This window comes from Meles meles, chromosome 1, assembly GCF_922984935.1.
Source record: "Meles meles chromosome 1, mMelMel3.1 paternal haplotype, whole genome shotgun sequence".
NCBI lineage: Eukaryota > Metazoa > Chordata > Mammalia > Carnivora > Mustelidae > Meles > Meles meles.
In genome coordinates this window covers 51,667,734-51,688,448 of record NC_060066.1, presented here as the reverse complement: position 1 = coordinate 51,688,448, position 20,715 = coordinate 51,667,734, and the positions used below count along the sequence as shown (strand labels likewise).

General features: G+C 35.2%; 1 protein-coding gene across 1 annotated transcript in view; it reads right to left on the bottom strand.

The window, feature by feature from the left end:
- LOC123943927 (platelet-activating factor acetylhydrolase IB subunit alpha1-like) overlaps positions 1–20,676 on the bottom strand; it is a 90,856-nt gene extending 70,180 nt beyond the window's left edge. Inside the window, exon 1 of the mRNA XM_046008496.1 lies at positions 20,493–20,676. Coding sequence (XP_045864452.1) covers positions 20,493–20,676 — 184 coding nt within the window. The remainder of the gene's footprint in view (positions 1–20,492) is intronic.
- Between the last annotated feature and the right edge of the window lie 39 nt (positions 20,677–20,715).

Genomic DNA, 20,715 nt, shown 5'->3' with positions numbered 1-20,715 from the left:
AATGGGAGAAGATATTTGCAAATGACAATACAGACAAAAGGTTGATATCCAGGATCTTTAAAGAACTTCTCAAACTCAACACACACAAAACAGATAATCATATCAAAAAAATGGGCAGAAGATATGAACAGACACTTCTCCATTGAAGACATACAAATGGCTATCAGACACATGAAAAAATGTTCATCATCACTAGCCATCAGGGAGATTCAAATTAAAACAACATTGAGATACCACCTGACACCAGTTAGAATGGCCAAAATTAGCAAGACAGGAAACAACGTGTGTTGGAGAGGATGTGGAGAAAGGGGAACCCTCTTACACTGTTGGTGGGAATACAAGTTAGTGCAGCCACTTTGGAGAACAGTGTGGAGATTCCTGAAGAAATTAAGAATAGAGCTTCCCTATGACCCTGCAATTGCACTGCTGGGTATTTACCCCAAAGATACAGATGTAGTGAAAAGAAGGGCCATCTGTACCCCAATGTTTATTGCAGCAATGGCTACGGTCGCCAAACTGTGGAAAGAACCAAGATGCCCTTCAATGGATGAATGGATAAGGAAGATGTGGTACATATACACAATGGAGTATTATGCCTCCATCAGAAAGGATGAATACCCAACTTTTGTAGCAACATGGACGGGACTGGAAGAGATTATGCTGAGCGAAATAAGTCAAGCAGAGTCAAGTATCATATGGTCTCACTTATTTGTGGAGCGTAACAAATAACATGGAGGACATGGGGAGATGGAGAGGAGAGGGAGTTGAGGGAAACTGGAAGGGGAGATGAACCATGAAAGACTACGGACTCTGAAAAACAACCAGAGGGTTTTGAAGGGGCGGGGGGGGTGGGAGGTTGAGGAACCAGGTGGTGGGTAATAGGGAGGGCACGTACTGCATGGAGCACTGGGTGTGATGCCAAACAATGAACACTGTTATGCTGTAAATAAACAAATAAAAAAAATATAAAAATAGAAAAGCAAAAGCAAAAAAAAAGGACAATCAGGATATAGGTGGTAGTTAAAGTCAGAAGAAGCTGTGACATTACATAGAGAGTTCAGGTGGAGTGAGAAGAAAACCAAACACAAAATGCTGGAGGAAAATAAATAATGGTTAAATAAAGAAGAAAACAGAAAACAAATAATCATAAAGGTAAAATAAGACCATGAAAACATGTTGTCATAGAGTAAAAAGACAAGAGAAATTCACCCAGGGAGTGGAGAGCTCTGCTGAATCACATAGAGGACCGCCAACCAAAATGAATCCTCTGGATTTGGGAATTAGAAAGATGACTTTCTTTGGTAGTACATTTGAATTACATGGAAAAGTCATGTAGGAAATGAGTAGGGAGTATGTAAGTGAACTTGAGGAGTTGAGTTCGAGTTTGAGGAGTTTGAGAAATAAAATAAAGTTAGAGAAGCATTGAAACTATGAAATTATTAGTATGATGTATATGAAGAAATACATAAAATTATCACTAGCTATGCCAAATAAAAATTAAATAAACATAAAATAAATGTGAATTCCATAAATAAAAATAAAATAAATATAAATACAAATAAATACAAAATTAAATTAAATTTAAAAAAAAAGAAAAGCAGAATTTCTAGTGTTTTTGAAAAGAGAGCTCCAAATTTAAATATCAAATGTGAATAGTATTTTTACTGGAATTTGAATTAGTTCCTGGAATGGAGTTTTTTTGGAGAATAGAAACAAATCCAGAGTACCCATTACTTCTAGTCATGCAGAAAGAACACCACTCTATATGATATGAGATAAGGATTTCAGGAGAAATATAGGATGTCTAGGAAAATGTGACAGTGGTGTACACTGATTGGCTTTGTTCTGATTTTAGCCAGAATCACTTATCTAGTATCATAATATCGTTGCATAATAAACAACCACAAATTTCCATGGCATATGCTAAAAAGTGTTCCTTTTTGCTGATGAGTCTACAGGTCAGCTGGGTGATTCTGCTAAGGGCCTGTCTGGACTCATCTCAGCTGGACTTGCTTATGGGTCTTTGGTCAACTGCTAGGTCAGCTGGGTGCCGCTGGGTATAGAAAGAACTCCAGTGTGTCGTTACAATCTCCTCTATGCATCTGTCATATTATTTTGACAGACTAGCCCAGATATTTCCCGTGGCAACCACATGGAGGGAAGACAAAGTAAAAATGTATGAGAGGTTTTCTCAGTCTCTGTTTCACTCAAGTTTTTGAACTATAATATTAACTAATGCAAGTCACACGTGCAAGCTGAGTCAGTATGAGATGGCACCAGCAAAGGGTGTAAAAATAAGGAATTATGGAGAAAACATAATAATAATACTTTCATAGTTCATCACAACATATATATGGAGATATGTGGTCTGAATGCATAAAATAGCATCTTAATTTAAAAATCTATTTACTCCAATCTATCACATTTTTGATCAGATATTGTCATTTATGCTAATATGGATGTCTAAAACATAATTTGTGAAACATAATTTATATAAATCAATGCATGATTGAAAGTATTAAGAATCAAACATGAAAAGAAAGGAATAGTCTGGAAATGTTCAAAAAACACAAGTTTTATATCATAATAACTAATTGCACAACTTCATTTCCCTGAACCTGAGATTCAATAACATCTTTTTTTTTTTTTTCATGGTAGAGGTCAGCCTCAAATATCTTTTGCAGGGGGATGCCTGGGTGGCTCAGTTGTTAAGCCTCTGCCTTCAGCTCAGGTCATGATCTCAGGGTCCTGGGCTCAAGCCCCACACTGGGCTCCCTACTCAGAGGGAAACCTGCTTTTCCTTCTCCCACTCCCCCTTGCTTGTTTTCCCTCTCTTGCTGTCTCTCTTTCTCCGTCATATAAATAAAGTCTTTAAAAATATATATCTTTTGCAGGATGTTGATTCACAATTTATATCAAACATATGTTTTGTCTTTTAGACTCAAGCTAGACTATTAAAACATTTCTCTTTCATTCCACTAGTGGAAGAAAACACTGTTTTTGCATTTCTCAAGAAAACCAATCTCAACATTGGTTACAATTTTTAAAATGACAAAAACTATATCTACAATTGGTGACTGAGATGCATAATGAGTTTGATGCCCCCAAATTAATCAATTTCTATATAACTCATTTTAGACTAAACAATATACAGTTGGATAAAAACAATGCATTAATAAAATTTCTACAACCAGAAAATCAGTAATTGGCAATATCATACAAGGCTACACATCTCCAAAGTTTCTAGAGCCAAAATGAATATATGCAGGTAAAAGCTAAATCTTTCATTTCGGGCTTACAAAAAAATTCTATAAGGCACAGAGTTAAATTAATGGAATAAAAAATGTGACCATCTGTAAGTACAAACTGCAATGATCTCCCACTTAGGAAATGGCAGAAAAGTAGTAATTTGGAATAGATGATAAATTCCTGGCATCAGATATGATTTTGAAACGGTCAGGAAGGCATGAGGAAGATTGGATCCAGTCACTCTGAATCAATCACATCTCTAGCAAAGCAGACATTGCAGAGTAGAGAAGGAGTAAAGAACACAACCTTGGTCAATGTACTCACGATTCTAGCAATACTGCCCAGTAGGATTTTCTTAATTTCATGCATATATTCTATATCTGTCCTGTTCAATACAGTGGTCACTAGTCATATATGTCTACTAGCAGCATTGTGACTTATATGACTGAGGAACAGACTTTTCAATTTTAAAAAATGAACTTAAATTTGAATTATCTCTTGTGCCTAGTAGGATTCCGCAGAGGACAGTTCTATAATTCCATCTATTGGTTGAGAATCTGTATTCCCAGCTCAGCCTATCTCCTTGACTCGATGATAAACTTGGTAAAAATTATAGAGATTATTCATAATGATTTTTCTATTATTCTTTTTCTATTGTGTAGTCATGCTGATATACAATGTAAGAAAATATCAGCCAACTTTTAAAGTCACTCGGACCAAAGCAAAACTGGAAACACAAGCAGCTAGATAAACACTAACTCTGGTTTTATTGGAGTAAAAATATTGGAGCCACTGAGGGACCCCTTACTACTCTTTACTTGTTGATTGAATGCACTGTTGATAAAGTCTGAGAAATGTTTAGATATATATTTCTGATAGTATGACTGTGTGAATATCATGTTTAAACTCTTCAAACTGAAGAGATAAATTATGCTAGTCTTGTTTACTCTTTTTTTTTTAAATATTTTATTTATTTATTTGGCAGAGAGAGAGGTCACAAGTAGGCAGAGAGGCAGGCAGAGAGAGAGGGAGAAACAGGCTCCCCACTGAACAGAGAGCCTGATGCGGGGCTCGATCCCAGGACCCTGAGATCATGACCTGAGCCGAAGGCAGAGGCTTAAACCACTGAGCCACCCAGGCGCCCCTAGTCTTGTTTACTCTTAAATGATCATTCGATACCACTTGGCCTTGATTTAATCTGGCTTCAGAGCTCTGCCCCAAGTGGGAAATGTTTACTTATTTGATAGCACACAGAGCAGCTTTCAGCAGAAGTGATATGAAGCCAGAAACAAAGTGAACTAAACTTTGCTGTGTGTCTGGATTTACAAATTAAATGTATTTCAATTGTTTTTCAAATGAGAAGTCTCCATGTGCTGAGTAGCTCTACTGCATCTTGCAAAAGATAAGCACTAGACAGTTGGTTCAGGTTGTTCTCACTAACTTAAGCCCTGCACATGTTGACCCTTAATGGCTGATCTAAAGAGAAACAATAATTAGATTCTGCTTAATTTTTGCTTAACTACTTCCTTTCGATGTTTTATTTTCTTCAACATGCTATTTCATTCGCTTACACCCAAAACTAGTTTCAAATGACACTGAAAGTCAAACTTGTGGTCAAGTTGCTTAAAAACCTCTTTAAGCTGGTTCCTCCGTGAAGTAAGGTGTATAGACTGTGTTTGTAAGTTTCCATGAAGCTGTTAAATACTTTGTAAATGCATTTAATTCTGCTGTGAGCCTTCCAATTTAAGTCTTTACTTAGAAGTGAAAATAGCACCTCCAAAGAATGATGCATCGCTCAAAGAGTGGACAATTACCACATGACTCATTTTCCTTCCCTCAAAATCACCTCTAAGCTTCAGAAATGCACATATTCACCTGTTCCATTTCCTACTTTCCCCATTCTTCCATGGATCTTTGTTGTTCTTAGTTCAGTCTCATTCTCTATTTTCATCAAACTATCTTTATATTACTTCCCCAAAACTAGCTCATTGCCAAGCCTCATCAGCTCTGACTTGATATCTTCAAACCTAAGACACTATTGAACAAAACTCAGGACAAATATTACAATTCAGTAATTTTTAAATGTAAATGTATATATGCATATATAGGTATTAGAAATCAAGGAGATCAATATACTAATGAATTGTTGATTGTTAAGTGGATTTAAGGCTCATTTTTATCCATTTTTTCATAGGAAAAATATGACTCCTTGTTATAATTGATATTGGACTTTTTGCTTTCATAATAGGTTTTTAGGGATATTAAGGAAGTTTTAAAAAGTTTGTTGAAGATGCTAAATTATGTTAGTGGCTACTATATTTTCCCTCTTTTTTAAATTTTTTTATTCAATGTGTTTAAATTAAAAAAAAAAAGTCTTAAGTCTGCTTAGCCAACAAGAATTCATTACTGGTTATTAGATGAACTCAGTATTTCTTAAATATGTTCTGTATCACTAAGTAGAACAAGGCAATATTCCTTAGATGCAAACATGATGTAAGCCCAGATCTTTTTGAAAAAAAAAAAAAAAAATCGTAGAAAGATCCATGCTATAAAAATATCTGTCTTGCTATAACTGATAACATTCTTTGTAAAACATAAGGCTTTGTGAAGATTATCCATATTCAGATGTAAAGAGACATGATAATATGTGAGTGGGGACTGAGGAGGATGGTATTGGTCATTACTGAGGGTGAAAAAAGTGCACTTTTCATTTAATGGTAAAGGAAAAAAAAGGTATGAGTAGGGAACACAATCGAAAAGCTTAATTACTTACGTACATATTGAGAAAAAAAATGATATTTTCTTTAACAGAATCCTTTTTATAGACTATGTCAGTATATAGGGACTTAAGATTTTTTTTTTAATTTTTTATTTATTTATTTGACAGACAGAGATTACAAGTAGGCAGAGGGAGAGAGAGATGGAGTAGCAGGCTCCCTGCTGTGCAGAGAGACCAATGCAGGGCTCAATACCAGGAGCCTGAGATCATGACCTGAGCTGAAGGCGGAGGATTAACCCACTGAGCCACCCAGGCACCCCGGGACTTAAGATCTTTAACTTTCTTTTTCCTTTTTAATGTTCACCTTTAAAAACTGGAAAATACTTATTTTGCCATATTCAAAAATACAGGTAAATAACTTTTTACATGAAGGGTGACTAGGTGGCTCAGATGGTTGAGCATCTGCCTTTGGCTCAGGTCATGATCGCTGGTCCTGGCATCGAGCCCCATGTCAGGTTCCCAGGTCAGCAGGGAGTCTGCTTCTCCCTCTCCCTCTGCCCGCCTCTTGCTTGTGCTCTATCTCTCCTTCTCTCTCAAATGAATAAATAAAATCTTTAGAACAATAAAATAACTTTTTACTTTATTATTGCCATCTGGCAATAAAGCTAGACTACTGCCTTTTTTTATATTTGTATATTTATATTTATATTTCTTTACTTTGTTGCCATCTGACAACAAAGGTAGAGTACCTCCTTCATATTTTTAAATATAGCATATTTAAAAATTATATTTTATTAAATTAAAATTATGGTATTATGTGTTATATTATACAATTATTAAATTATAATTATGGTTGAGAGTGAAAAGTATACAAAATTATAAGATTTATAAAAGTCATAAGTATATCTTTTTTCTAATCATAAATATGATTAGAAGAAAAAATAAATAATTACGATCAGAAATTTGTGCTTTTGGAGGTTTTGCTAAGCAAATCTGAAACTTAAAACACAGAAAGGTACAGAGACAGAAAATAGCAACAACAACCTCAGAAAGAATAGCAAAAATGTCAAGATACAAATGCAAGATTATGAAAAAACCAATCGTGGCATATTTCAGGTGCAAAGGGAAAATATGCCCTGCTGGTTATCTTCCAAAGTACTCTAGGCTTCTATATCTAGCCATGACCCCAACTGGGATATGGTATAAGCATCTCAAACTTAACCTGTCCTTAACAAGACCTCTGATCCTCAAACACACAAACAATTCTAAATGCAATATCAAAAACTTCAACAACTCCTTATGCTATATCTTCAAAATATTTTCAGAATTCAAGTTTTCTTATCCTCCACAGACACCTTGATGCAAGCCACTATCATCTTTTTCGTGGATTATTGAAATAGTCTCCAAAATTCTCTTTTGGTTCTTCCTTTACCACCAACGCTCTTCCCCATCTGGCCAAAACTGTAGTATCAATTTGGCAGCCAGGGAGATTGTTTAAAAATGAGTTAGGTCCTGTCACTCCTCAGCTTGGTGATCTTTCTAGTGACTTCCCACTTCACTGAGAATAAAAACACAAATCTTTGTAACAACACCCTGGGCCCTTTGTGATCAGTCTTTCCCCCACCACAACTCCTTGATCTCACTTCCCACCTTTCCCATCCACTCTCGCTGTGCTCCCACCACACAGACTTCCATGCAATTTAACCATCAATCAGAAATGTTCACCAAAGGGAATCCATGCTTGCTCTTCTCTCTGTTTGGAATGTTCTTCCCAAGGTATAGGTACCACTCCCTATCTTAGATCCTTGGGACTTGGGATTTCGCTTATATTACATAAGTGCATTTTCTGAACATCCCATTTAAAATTGCATTTCCTCAGACATTCTGCATTAGGCATTCTCTCTCCTGCATTAGGTTTCACCATCTAATACACCATATATTATACTCACTTATTTACTGTCTTCGAACTCTTGGATGTGACTTTTAGGAAGGCAGGCATTTTTGCCTATTCTGTTCACTGGATCCCACTGCCTAGAACAAAACCCGTCACATAGTGGGTATTTAATGCATATTTATTGAGTGAATGAATGAGTAGATACTTAATATTCAAAGAATTCCTTCAAAGGATACAATTGGCAAAGGATATGGATAGGTAGTTCATAGGTAAGGAAACCTAAATAGCTAATAAAAATTTGAAACTTTGCTCTACTCAACAGAATAAAGGTAATTACAACTTTTTCAAATGAGATTTGTATTTTTTTCCATCAGATTGACAAATTTAAAAAATTGTAAGGTGCAGATACTGAAAAGCTATTAATTTCTCTAGTATATTTGGACAAAATGATGGACATCATTTGTTTGTTAATGAATTCCAGCCTCACAGTGATAAGTATTGAGGGGATTTTCATGGTCTCTGAGGTGGGAGCACAAATGTTTTATGTGGACCAAGGGAAGGACCAACATTCAGGGAACGGAAGGGAATGCTAAGGGGGCTACTTTCCACTTCATTCTCCTTCCCTTTTCTCCACCTTCTTTGAGTTCCTGGGGAACTGACCTATAAAGGTTATATTACCTAGATGTCTGATCCTTGAATTTCTAGTTGTATTCAGCCAATAACGATGAGAAAAGGGAGAAGACTGAGGTCACAGAATGTATGTTACCAACTCCCTTTTCTCAGAATCTTGACTGGCTGACCACATCCCTAAGGAAGGTTGCAACTCCTCAGGGCAATCTTCTTCATATACTCCCTCTGTCTTCTAGAGCCTCCTGGTCTAGAAATGATAATTCATGAGTATTATTAACATTAGTGGATTGAACTATATCTCATAGTCTCCCTAAATCCTACCCGCTCCTTTATAATTGGTCTCTTTAATAAACTCTTCTCAAATTTGGTGACTGTCAGGTGTCCATGTTCCATGCTGGGAGCCTAACTTGTAAATGCAATGGCTGCACATTAAAACTAATAAAAAATATATGTAATCTTCTATTAGCAACTCTTGAAAATCTAACCTTTTCAAACAAAAGCACCAGTACTAACAGAATATTGCAGCATATAACCACAATGGCAGAACAACTGAAAATAATCAGAATCCCTTTCTTTTTTTTTTTCCATTTTATTTATTTTTTCAGCGTAACAGTATTCATTCTTTTTGCACAACACCCAGTGCTCCATGCAAAACGTGCCCTCCCCATTACCCACCACCTGTTCCCCCAACCTCCCACCCCTGACCCTTCAAAACCCTCAGGTTGTTTTTCAGAGTCCATAGTCTCTTATGGTTCGCCTCCCCTCCCCAATGTCCATAGCCCGCTCCCCCTCTCCCAATCCCACCTCCCCCCAGCAACCCCCAGTTTGTTTTGTGAGATTAAGAGTCATTTATGGTTTGTCTCCCTCCCAATCCCATCTTGTTTCATTTATTCTTCTCCTATCCCCCTACCCCCCCATGTTGCTTCTCCATGTCCTCATATCAGGGAGATCATATGATAGTTACAAACATAGTGATCCGAAGGGGCACGTGTACCCGAATGTTTATAGCAGCAATGTCTACAATAGCCAGACTATGGAAAGAACCTAGATGTCCATCAACAGATGAATGGATAAAGAAGATGTGGTATATATACACAATGGAATACTATGCAGCCATCAAAAGAAATGAAATCTTGCCATTTGCGACGACGTGGATGGAACTAGAGCGTATCATGCTTAGTGAAATAAGTCAATCGGAGAAAGACAACTATCAGAATCCCTTTCAATGAAGGAATAATTTTATCTATTATGGTATGATGATATTGAGGGTGTTAATGCAGTTATTAAAAAAAGAATTAGTTAGAAATATATCTTAATTTGGAAAGATGACCATGATATATTTTAAATAAGGAAATTAAGAGTCAAAGTAATTACCACTTTTTTTTTTTTTTAAAGCAATAAGCCCCATATATATGTATGGATAAGGGCCTGGGGAGATACCATGAAGCTATTAATATTAAAAAGAGCTGAGGGGGAGATACTTAACACTTTTCTTTAAAATACTTGTGTTTTGTTTTTTTTTTTCAAAATGTAAAATGAACCTCTATTACTTCTACTTTTGGAATTAAAAAATAATTAAAAAGTGGTAAGAGTAATGAAAATAACTATGTTTCTACCAACTAAGAATTTCTCTGCCTCCTAAATCAGACTTTATTTTCCAGCTCTTTTTAACTTTCCTATAATCTTTACAGAGAAATCAGAAATCTCCTTCAGTGAGAGTCACAGGCTTTGGAAGGAGGAAGGGTGCTGAGTGAGGGCCTCTCTATTTTATTTTTCCTAGACTTTTTTGTGGTCTGATTCACACACAGCTGATACCACCAACTTTCCTCTGGCTAACGTGGTGCCTGTATGGAAATACTGGATATTCTCTTTTGCTTTAGCGTCCTTTAAGACCATGTCCTGTGCTGCAAGAGCAACTGAGAAATATTTATTTCATTTTCAATTAATGATAGAAATACTCATACTTATGTATATTTAAACTTATTATAGTCAGAATCTACTCCAATCTTACCTCTTAATAACTATAAACTCAGAAGCTGTTCTCATCTCAAGAACGTATGCTAGGAAAGTAAATTTGATATTAAAGCAAGAAAGGTTCAAAATGTTAGAGTAGAAACCCACTGTAACTTAAATGAGGGGAGAGAAAAAAAATCTAAACTTGATGATTTTATCCATGTTTTCATTTCAGATGAAAAAATGGCCCATAGTATATTCAGATCTACTTAAAATATGGGCTTCAAAAGGAATCCTTTGTGCACAGAATCTCCATTAGAACAGTAAAAGTACCCCCCCACAGAATCAGTATACCACCTAAGCTGCCTCGGGCTCATTTCCAAAACCTTCAGTCCACATTCCAAAGGCATCTAAATAAAGCATTAAAAATGGTTATAAATTGTTTAGCGTATGACCTAGATAGAAGGTACAGTCTCAGTTATCTGTGAAATGTACACATTAATAATGAAGTTTGTAGACCACTTTATTAAATACTTTAAAACTTGCATCAGCCAAAGGTATTAAACGCATTTATAAATCAGATAAAATGGTAAGCCCTTGAATACAGTTATATGATAAAAACATTATTAATAGGAAATGGAACTGAGTAGCTGCATAAATTAATCATAAATAGCTTACTGCAGAGGCTGAGGTTCATATCTAGACCAGTAAGATTTGTTGAAGAATGACTTTGGTTAGATTGCTAGAGTAAACAATGGTGAAATGGATTTCACAATCTCAGCACTGATCTGGATGTTCATAGTATTCTCACCTCCATGCAATAAATAGTCCTTGTTTGGACAACAAGTTTAAGTGAATGTGAAGAACAGAAGAAATGTATGTGTCTAGAATGCCCTTTGGATACTGTCAAAGAGCTTTGAGAGTTTTACATCAAATATGTAAGTTTACTTCAAATATAAGGTTTATGGCAAACATTTTGGGAATGCATGGGTATAATATGGGAGACCAAATATTTAACATTTTCATCTTGCATAGTAATTTAGACCAGATCCCCTACTTTTCTCTAATTCAGTAAAGACTACAGACAGTTTAAATTGAAAAGACAACTATGCTGTTCTTCAGTATTTCAATATGGATATATCTATTGTAGACATGTCTACTACAGGCCAATAGAAGCTAATACTGGATAAAATATTTTCTTTTAAAGCCATAAAAGGTAGAATAACAAATATCCTAAATGTTTCTAGACATGGGCACCTACCCATAAATTCTAAGATATTGCTTATTCTGAGAAAAAAGGACCTTGAAAAGTAGTGAATATATAATTTGTTTGCTCAACTACAGTGCAAAGCCAGAGACAAATTCCCTGATATTTGGAATAACATTCGTATTCCTATCACCACACAGACAGCGCTAATAATTAGCCCGCCATTAAAGCACTCAGAGCCCTAACCTAATAATCAGCAATCCTACAACTTTCTAGTCTCACAGCTTCCTCCTACTACAAGTCTAGGTAATGAGAAACTCTGTCATAAGCCTGTTTGTTCATTTATATGTTGAAAGTAGCTCAACTCTCTCTCTCTCTCTCTTCATCAAAAGCACATCTAGATAGTAAGATTTCATTGTACCCTGTATTCATACAATTACAAAGACTTTCAACCCTCTGTCACACATTATTTCATTTGATCCAGCTTGTTAGGAAGGGTAACCATACATTCCAGTTAGTCCAAAACAGACCTGATTATACCTGCTAAATTAGTGTAATTATTAACAGGGTATCATTTCATCCCTACAAAGCTGAAAATAATGTATTATACTAGTTCTGGGATCAAATTAAAGGTCTATAAATATTTGCTATTTTTTGTAAATGTTCTGATTATGAATTAAAAAAGGAAAAAAGGAATTGGACATTTTTCAATGATCTACGTGCTTCTAGTATGTTCGGGGAACACCGTGCTTTGATTATTAAACACAAATATCCTATATCCCTAGGTGAGTATATTTTACTATTGGAAAATCAGAGTTTCCGAATCAAGGATCCAAATTTGGAATCTAATAGAAAATTTACTTTTAGATTTGTGATCTTGTTTTTACACAAAATCTCTGATACGTTAAAAATCTAACTGTGGTGGTCTTGGTCCATTCATTTATTTATTTTTAAATTTTTGCTATTTTTAAGTATTATCTACACCTAACATGGGGCTCAAACTTACAACCCTGAAATCAAAAGTCACATGCTTTACTGACTGAGCCATAATATTAGAGAGAGTTCATGAGTTTCTTGAGATTGAATAAAATTGCTGCTTTCACTGTATAAATAAATAGTGTTTGGATTTGGGTGATAAACTATATAGTCACTCTACTGTAAGACCGAAAAGATAGAGATTTATCCTCTCATTTTACAGTAATGAAATTTAAGACTCAAAGTTGTTAAATTAATTATCTTTAGTTAACACTTAGTGCTCTTTCTGCATAACTTTCTGCTTATGGTTGCATAAACCTTTTATTTGGGCACATTACTATATCCATTGCAGAGTATAAATAAATAAAGTCAAAGCCTCTCTAGCTCCATTTCAGATTAAGTAATTTGCATATGGGCATGTATTACAGTAGGATGGGCCTATAAAGCAATATGGAGGAACAAAATCTTGGTGAGAGGTACATCTTGACAGAATGAAGGTTATATTTGTCTTTTTGAGTAGAAAACTATTATTAGTTCTCCTTGGATTAAAAATTATAACTTTCACAATCTTTCTTGTAAAATGGAGTTTACCAGAGAAAAATGAACTATTCATACAGAACACTGCAGCATGAATTTATCATGATGTGTAATATAAAATTATATAATTATAAAATGTCTGTGACAAGAAGGACATAGAAATCTTGATTTCTGGGTGCTTGGGTGGCTTAGTTGGTTAAGTCTCCAACTCTAGGTTTCAGCTCAGGTCAGGATCTCATGGGTCAGGATCTCATGGGTCATGAGATTGAGCTCTTCACCGAGCTTCATGCTCAGCCAGGAGTTTGCTTCAAGATTCTCTCCCTCTACCCCTCCCCTCACTCACACTCCCCCTCTCTCACTCTAAAATAAATAAATAAATGTTTTTAAAAAAAGGAATCTTAGATTTCATCACCTCAAGCCCCTAATTTTACAAATGAGGAAACCATGTCACAAAAGTCACATATTAATATTTAAGAGAAAACCAGTACTATGACTTTTACATACTTTATATACTGTGAAGAGAGGTTTTGAATTGACAACGATTTTCTTCTAAAACCTGTCCTACAAAAGTCTTTGTATAGAAAGTTCCTTTGGGCATACACATTTGTAGAATATTTCATACAGCACATAAGACCAAGAACTCAGTGAAGTTGTGTATTTAGAAATCTAATTTTCCTTCATGTCACCAAGCATTTTCAGAATTTATTTCTCCATGTATTCTTAATTTATTTATGTATACTTATTAGGAAGATCTGTTAGGAAATGCTGATCCACAGAGATACCTATCAATCTTTCAAACAAAAATATTACCTTTCTTCAATAATCTCATGTAATTTTAGTATAGGTTGATCAAGAAATAAACAACAACAAACACATTATTAAGAATTTGATACCAAAAAAAATAAAAGAACTTGATACTAGGTATCTTTGTTTCTCTAAAAAATAATTACTAATATTTACACAAGTTTTTATTTAAATTACAAACATTACTTGAGATGATGGATGAGATAGATAGATAAATAGATAGACAGATATTCTCCATCCCTAGGTGACATATTGTACAAGGAAATAAATATACAGCAATCTTTAAACTAAACATACGTATACAGAGAACTAGATGGAATAAAATAAATAACTAGAGAATGGAAAACCAAACCTTAAAGAAAGAAGTAAATGTTAATAAAATATGAGCTATAATTCATGTTTAATTTAGCTTAGTTACAGGGATGTTGATGGGAAAAATAAAGATAAATTATTTTTTATAACTCTGCCTGAATAATTGTTTATAAAAAATTCAAAATTCCACATGCATGCCTCGCTTGTGCAACTTTATGTTGCAATGCTAATTTATTTCGGGACCTAGGAAAATCCAGAATTTCACCCACCTCTATTTTTCCAAACACTCTGGTCTTTAAAGTGCTTTCTTGCTTTTGCATTGGAAGAAGTGTGTGGTTAATTATGAGACATTTTCTTTTGTTTAAAATTCAGGAAACAGTTTCTTCAAATTTCCAGAAAATAAAACATTAGTACTTTGACTACCAAGTGAGGATGGGGTTCATTATCTCTGTCTCCAAAAAGCAAACATTAATTCTTGTCAAGATATCAAACCATTTTTCAAAACTTATTTCCTTCTTCTCAAAATACCCTCTTTTTCCCCCTACAGTTCCACTTGAGGACTATTCACGCCCTTGCCTTTTCTTCCAAATAAACATGCATTTTCTAAGTGTCACACTGTTTCTTAGCCTTCCCAAAACAAATCTAATAACCAAGAGTGACTATTTTGTTTCTAAGATTTCCCAAACATGTTTAAAAAATATTGACCTTCATCCCAAACTACTATGCATACTCATTTTTCCAAAATATAAAAGGATGTGAACTATTGAACTGAACTGAACTATTGAACTGAACTATTAAAATTTATTTTATAAGATATAAAAAATAAGGAGTAAAGTATTTAAAATTAAATTTTCATTTCTCCTTTCTGTTCATTCATCAGCAAAGAGGAAGGGAGTCTTCACTCCTGTCCTAGTTTAAGGATTTCCAGGTTTATCCTCTAAACTCTATGCTCCTTAATCTGGAAAGCAGTCTCAACTAGGGATATTAACAACATACCATGTTTCTAAACTGAAATCTTTGCTTGAAAAGCTTGGTTTCAGTAAAAGCAAACCAAAATTTTTAAATAAAAATCTATGAAAATTAATATACTTAGGAAACAGTTGAGATTTCAGAATACCAAGAAAATGGCTAGCTTATATTTAATGAGTTCGTCCAAAGACAACTCTAAGGGCTTTGAATATATTATCTCATTTCATCATAAAAATAACTCTGTGCTATTATCTCCATTCTACAATGAAGAAACTGAAGACAAATAGTTTAGGGTACTTGTCAAAGGCACATAGTAGTACCTGAAACTGCAATCTGATGCAGGTAGTTTCATTCTAAAACCCAGCTAAATCATTATAATCAAGATAAAGATTTTTAAAACATAAAGTGGCACAGAACATCTAGCATGTGTGGTTACTTGAGTTCTGAACATTAAACACTATTTGGAAAAATAGAGCTAAATCTATCATTTTCCAATAGATCTACCATTGTTTGGTTGGTCATTCATTATCTGAAAGAGGGATTCATAGAGCTGGCCATTGAAGAAGACCCCTCATTGACAGTGTAAGTACCTAAGATAATGTTTCCTCCTTTGTTAAAATGAGAAAGGAGCCTGCAGTAGTAGATCTCATGACTATCAAGACAAGACACAAGCCATCTTTAAGGCTATGTATACAGCTTATGTTCTAACCTCAACCTTGAAACTAAAATTTTAATTTTTCATCAAACTAAAGGAAGAAAGGAATTAAGATTTCTTAATAGTGAGAAACACTATTGAATATTGAATCCGATTATTTCATTTGTCTTTGGCTTAAAGCCTCTTACATGGTACAATTATCTTACATTTAAGATGAGAAAACAGAGGCTCAGAGAGATGGGAATTTACCAAACATCAGATGACTAGCTAAATTGTTGTGTTGGCATTTGAAAGCAACTGGATTAAATGACATGGTCTTTCCTCTCTAGCAACCAATATGCTTCCATGAACTCAATATCTAAACTCAGGGAAATACATAAGAAAAAAATAAAAGCAAAAAGCATCTCTAAAAATAAAGTTTTCCCTATGTTTCTTTAAGCTTCTTAAGGCTGAAGATTGAAGACTGAGCATAATAATTAGAATAAGCACTCTTTCTTGGATTTTGCCCCAATTTCTGTTTTGGATCCTACACCTCCCAGCTTACAGGAATTTGCATTCTTTGTTTTCTTTCCCTCTCTTACATGCTTTACGGGACTTGACTAGATATTTTATAAAATCAAACTTTATGTTTTTTCAAGTTTTTCAAATAAAAACAAGATAAATGGAAAAATGTACCTTCTTCCATATTCTTCATCTTTCTCTAGCTATTGCTTTATTTTCTTTTTTACAACACTACTCTTTTGAGCACACGATCTTGAAAAAGTTGCCTTCATTGTATTCAAGTCTTCATATTTCATAACCAGTACTGATACAATATCTATCCCCATCACTCCACAAATTTTTTATTTTGGTGATGTCACCAAATGCCTTATGTATTGCTAAACACCGAGGCCAGTTTTTCAGTCTTGCTCATAAGCCCTCAGTAACTTCTTACACTGCTGATGACATCCTTGGTGGAAACACCTTCTCTTCTTGGTTTCTATGAAGATATCTTTTGGTGAAAGTCTTACGTCTCAGGCTACCTGCTCTCTCATTCTAAATGGCTCTTTCTTCCAGTTATCAGACATTAATTATGGAAGTTCTTCAAGTCTTAGTACTCATACTTTTTCTCAATTAACTCTAGCCCTAGCAGACTCTGGAGTATATCACTGCTCAGGACATTCCCTTAAAGCCTCAGACCTATTTATCCAAATGGCTTTTGCTACCATTTATTGGATAGTCTTCTATGTAATGCAAAGTAATGCAAAGTCAACATGCCCAAATACAAACTGCTGTTTTCTCTCTCTTCCTGTTCCCAAATCAGCCATTTTTCTGTGTTCTTTACCTGAAAGTGTAGCTGCAGCACACTTCATCCCATTGTGCAAGGAAATATTTATGAAATCATTCTTGCCAATTACTTCTTCTTATTCCTAATAGGCAACCTATCACATCTGGCTGACCTGACTTTCCAAATACTTTAAGATATAAAAAAACTAAAAACTCTGTTTTAAATTTTTCACCAATGCCCTGGTTTTGCTCAATATCTCTAGTACATTTTTATACTAAAATATCTTTAAATTTTGCCGACACTACCTTATTCCATGGGTGGAGAGAAATTATTTATTTCTGTGTCCCTAGATTAGCCTCTTAAGCTTTAAAAAAAAAAACAGGGGCGATGGTAGTGGTGATGAAGGCTGGCATAAAAACAATCCAATAAAAATACATTGTTCAAGCAGAGAGAGTCAAGTATCATATGGTCTCACTTATTTGTGGAGCATAACAAATAACATGGAGGACATGGGGAGATGGAGAGGAGAGGGAGTTGAGGGAAACTGGAAGGGGAGATGAACCATGAGAGACTATGGACTCTGAAAAACAACCAGAGGGTTATGAAGGGGCGGCGGGAGGGGGTGGGGTGGGGTGGGAGGTTGAGGAACCAGGTGGTGGGTAATAGGGAGGGCACGTACTGCATGGAGCACTGGGTGTGATGCCAAAACAATGAACACTGTTATGCTGTAAATAAGCAAATAAAAATAAATTAATTAATTAAAAAAAATACATTGTTCAAAGCTAGCCCCCTGTACTTCTTAAATCTGTGTTTTGGCTCAAATTAGGGGAATTTCAAACATAGGTATGATAGGTACTTCCCAATATATTAAAGTAGAATATTTAAACTCAATTAACTAACATATAGTCTCTATTATTAGTTTCAGAGCTAGAGTTCAGGGATTCATCTGTCTTATATTTAAAAAATTTTCAAAAAGAATTTAGAAGTAGAGTAGAAAATTGGAGACATTTCAAATTGTTTTGGGGAACTTCCAATGTTATTTATTTAGATACAGGAGATAACTAATGTAAATTATCCACATAATTTAAGACATATTCATCTTCTAGCATTTAAATGAGTATAATGTATCTTTCAATATTCCCATGTCTAGAAATTAAAGGGTCTTATTTATACTCATAAAAAGAAAGTAGAATATTTAAAGTGCAGATAAATAGAAAATACATTCTGTACCCCGTCTTCCCATATTCTTTTTCTCTGGTTCAAAAATATGGAAGAAATCTTGGGCTATAGGGAAATTCTGATTATTGACTTTTTGCCGGACTGCTTTAACTTTGTCTACACAAGGGCCCAGCCCATCCCAAAGCATCCATACATTCTTCTGCTGATATGGACACACATTTGTTAGTACAAGGCTACCAGCCCCATTTCCTGAGCCCCTTTTCATCTTGGGCTTGCAGTAAGAGGGAACCATTTTCATCTTGGGCTTGCAGTAAGAGGGAACCATAACAATTGACTGTGTCAAAGTGGCTTAAAACATCACTGTGGCACTCAAACTCCTGTTTCTCACCAACTGAGGCTAACTCTTTTCCTGATGCCCAGGGGTTTTCACTTGGAACTCCACTGCTGTGTTAGGTGGAAGAGGCAGGCAAAGTAGAAAGGCTCACAAAAGCTCCTCAGCCTCCTCCCATTTCCTGAAAATTTCATTTCGCCAAGTCAAAGAACTCTCTTGGTGAGTTGAGACACTTGGCAAGGCACAGTTTGCTAATGCCTTGCTACGTCCTCTTTTTCTCTCTCTTCCCCATCATTTTGCAAAATGACTAGTTCTTACTGAAAAGTATTCAGGCACTCACTTAGTTTATCTTTACACAATTAACAAAGTTCTAGAAGCCAGTTGGAAAAAATGTGCTGAATTTTCTGTGGCAGATTTTGCTACATAAAACATATATATTCTAGCTGATACAATTAAGTCTGAGGACAAAATTTCCCTATTTAATCCTTGGGCAAAAAAAATCGTTTATTGTTTCCTTTCACGTTAAAGTAATTCCAAAGTCCTGAGTGGACATCTAAAAACTTTCTAAACCCAATCTCTGACAAGTTGCAGACAAGAAGTTTTCATGTTTTGAGATAGAATGAGGATGATTTCATGAATAAAAGTATAAAAGAGGGTTACAGAAAGCAGACAGTGTCATCAGAAAGGTAGACTGTCTAGGAAAAGCAGATCATGGTCAAATGACAATTCTCGTAAATAGAGAAGGTAAAGACTTATCCCAATATTTCCAAGGAATTAGGTACTGCCTCTTTGATGGCAACGTTCTCTTTGAGGATAAAATTTTGCAATTTACCAATTCTTTTATGAAGAGTTTTTATCAAGTCTTGTAATTTTTGATAATTCAATATTCACACTAGCATCGTTAAACAATTACAGATGCTCTCTGTCCAAACTAAAACCCAACACAAGTAACCTTGTATTCTCTGATATGTCTAAATCATAGCATCTGTATGTACCTCAGTGTTTCTAACCTTTCCAGAGAAGCTGACCTAATTCCAGGGAAGGGCAAACTTGTGCTCGTGGTACATCTTACAAACACAGACACAGGGAGTGCGAAATGTACTTCCTTTGTCTTAAGAAGTAAGGCATTTAACTACACATATCTATGTAAACATTTTAAATAGGTATTTCTGCAAAATCATTGATACACAGGTCATTTTATTGTGTGGCTTCTTTGCTCCCTAGCTAGCACAATGTAAAAGCATTTGTTAAAAAACACTTTCTATTTTTCTTCACTTTGGTGAAATCATGCCTGTATCACAGTTGAAAAAGTTGAGCATATTGTGTTTAACATCTAGTTCAACTCTCTTTCCTCTTGATGGACAGGTCAATTCAGAGGTTTGAGATTGCCTGCAGCAAATATACATGAAAACCATACAAATCACTGCTTTCCTCTAATTAGAAGTATATTTGTGAGACAAAGTACAAGAGAAATAATTCTGTGTTTTTAACCTCATTCTCTTGCTGAATAATTGGAGATAATTCTCATTGATATTTGAACATCTATTTAATCTTTACAACTAAATCAAACTACTGTCATATCTGAAATCTTTTCTTCTGTTTATAGAAAGTAGAGTTTAGCAACTATCCAGAGAAAAGAAAATGCAGACAGCTGACCTAGATAATGTGGGTGTTTCTTTACACTGCCAAAATTAACTGAGTCTCGTGCTCAACCTGCGATTCATTTTGACTGCACAGGTCAGACTCTTGGCTCTATTACCTGAGTCCAGTGCCTAACAGGTACTTTGTTCTGGTTAAATGACTACACTTACAGCAGGTCTCAGTGCAGAGTTCGCAATCACCTTCACTAAAGCAAAATATTTCACCATCGCTGTTAACAGTGCCATTCAGTATATCTATCAACCACACTCCAATATGTCCTGGCAGCAACTCAGACCATTCGATCTGCAAAGATATGACGGCCCACTTGAGGCCCCCCAAATCACTCTTCACCATAATAATCACATCTAGCCTTGGCACTGAGTCTCAGATTAT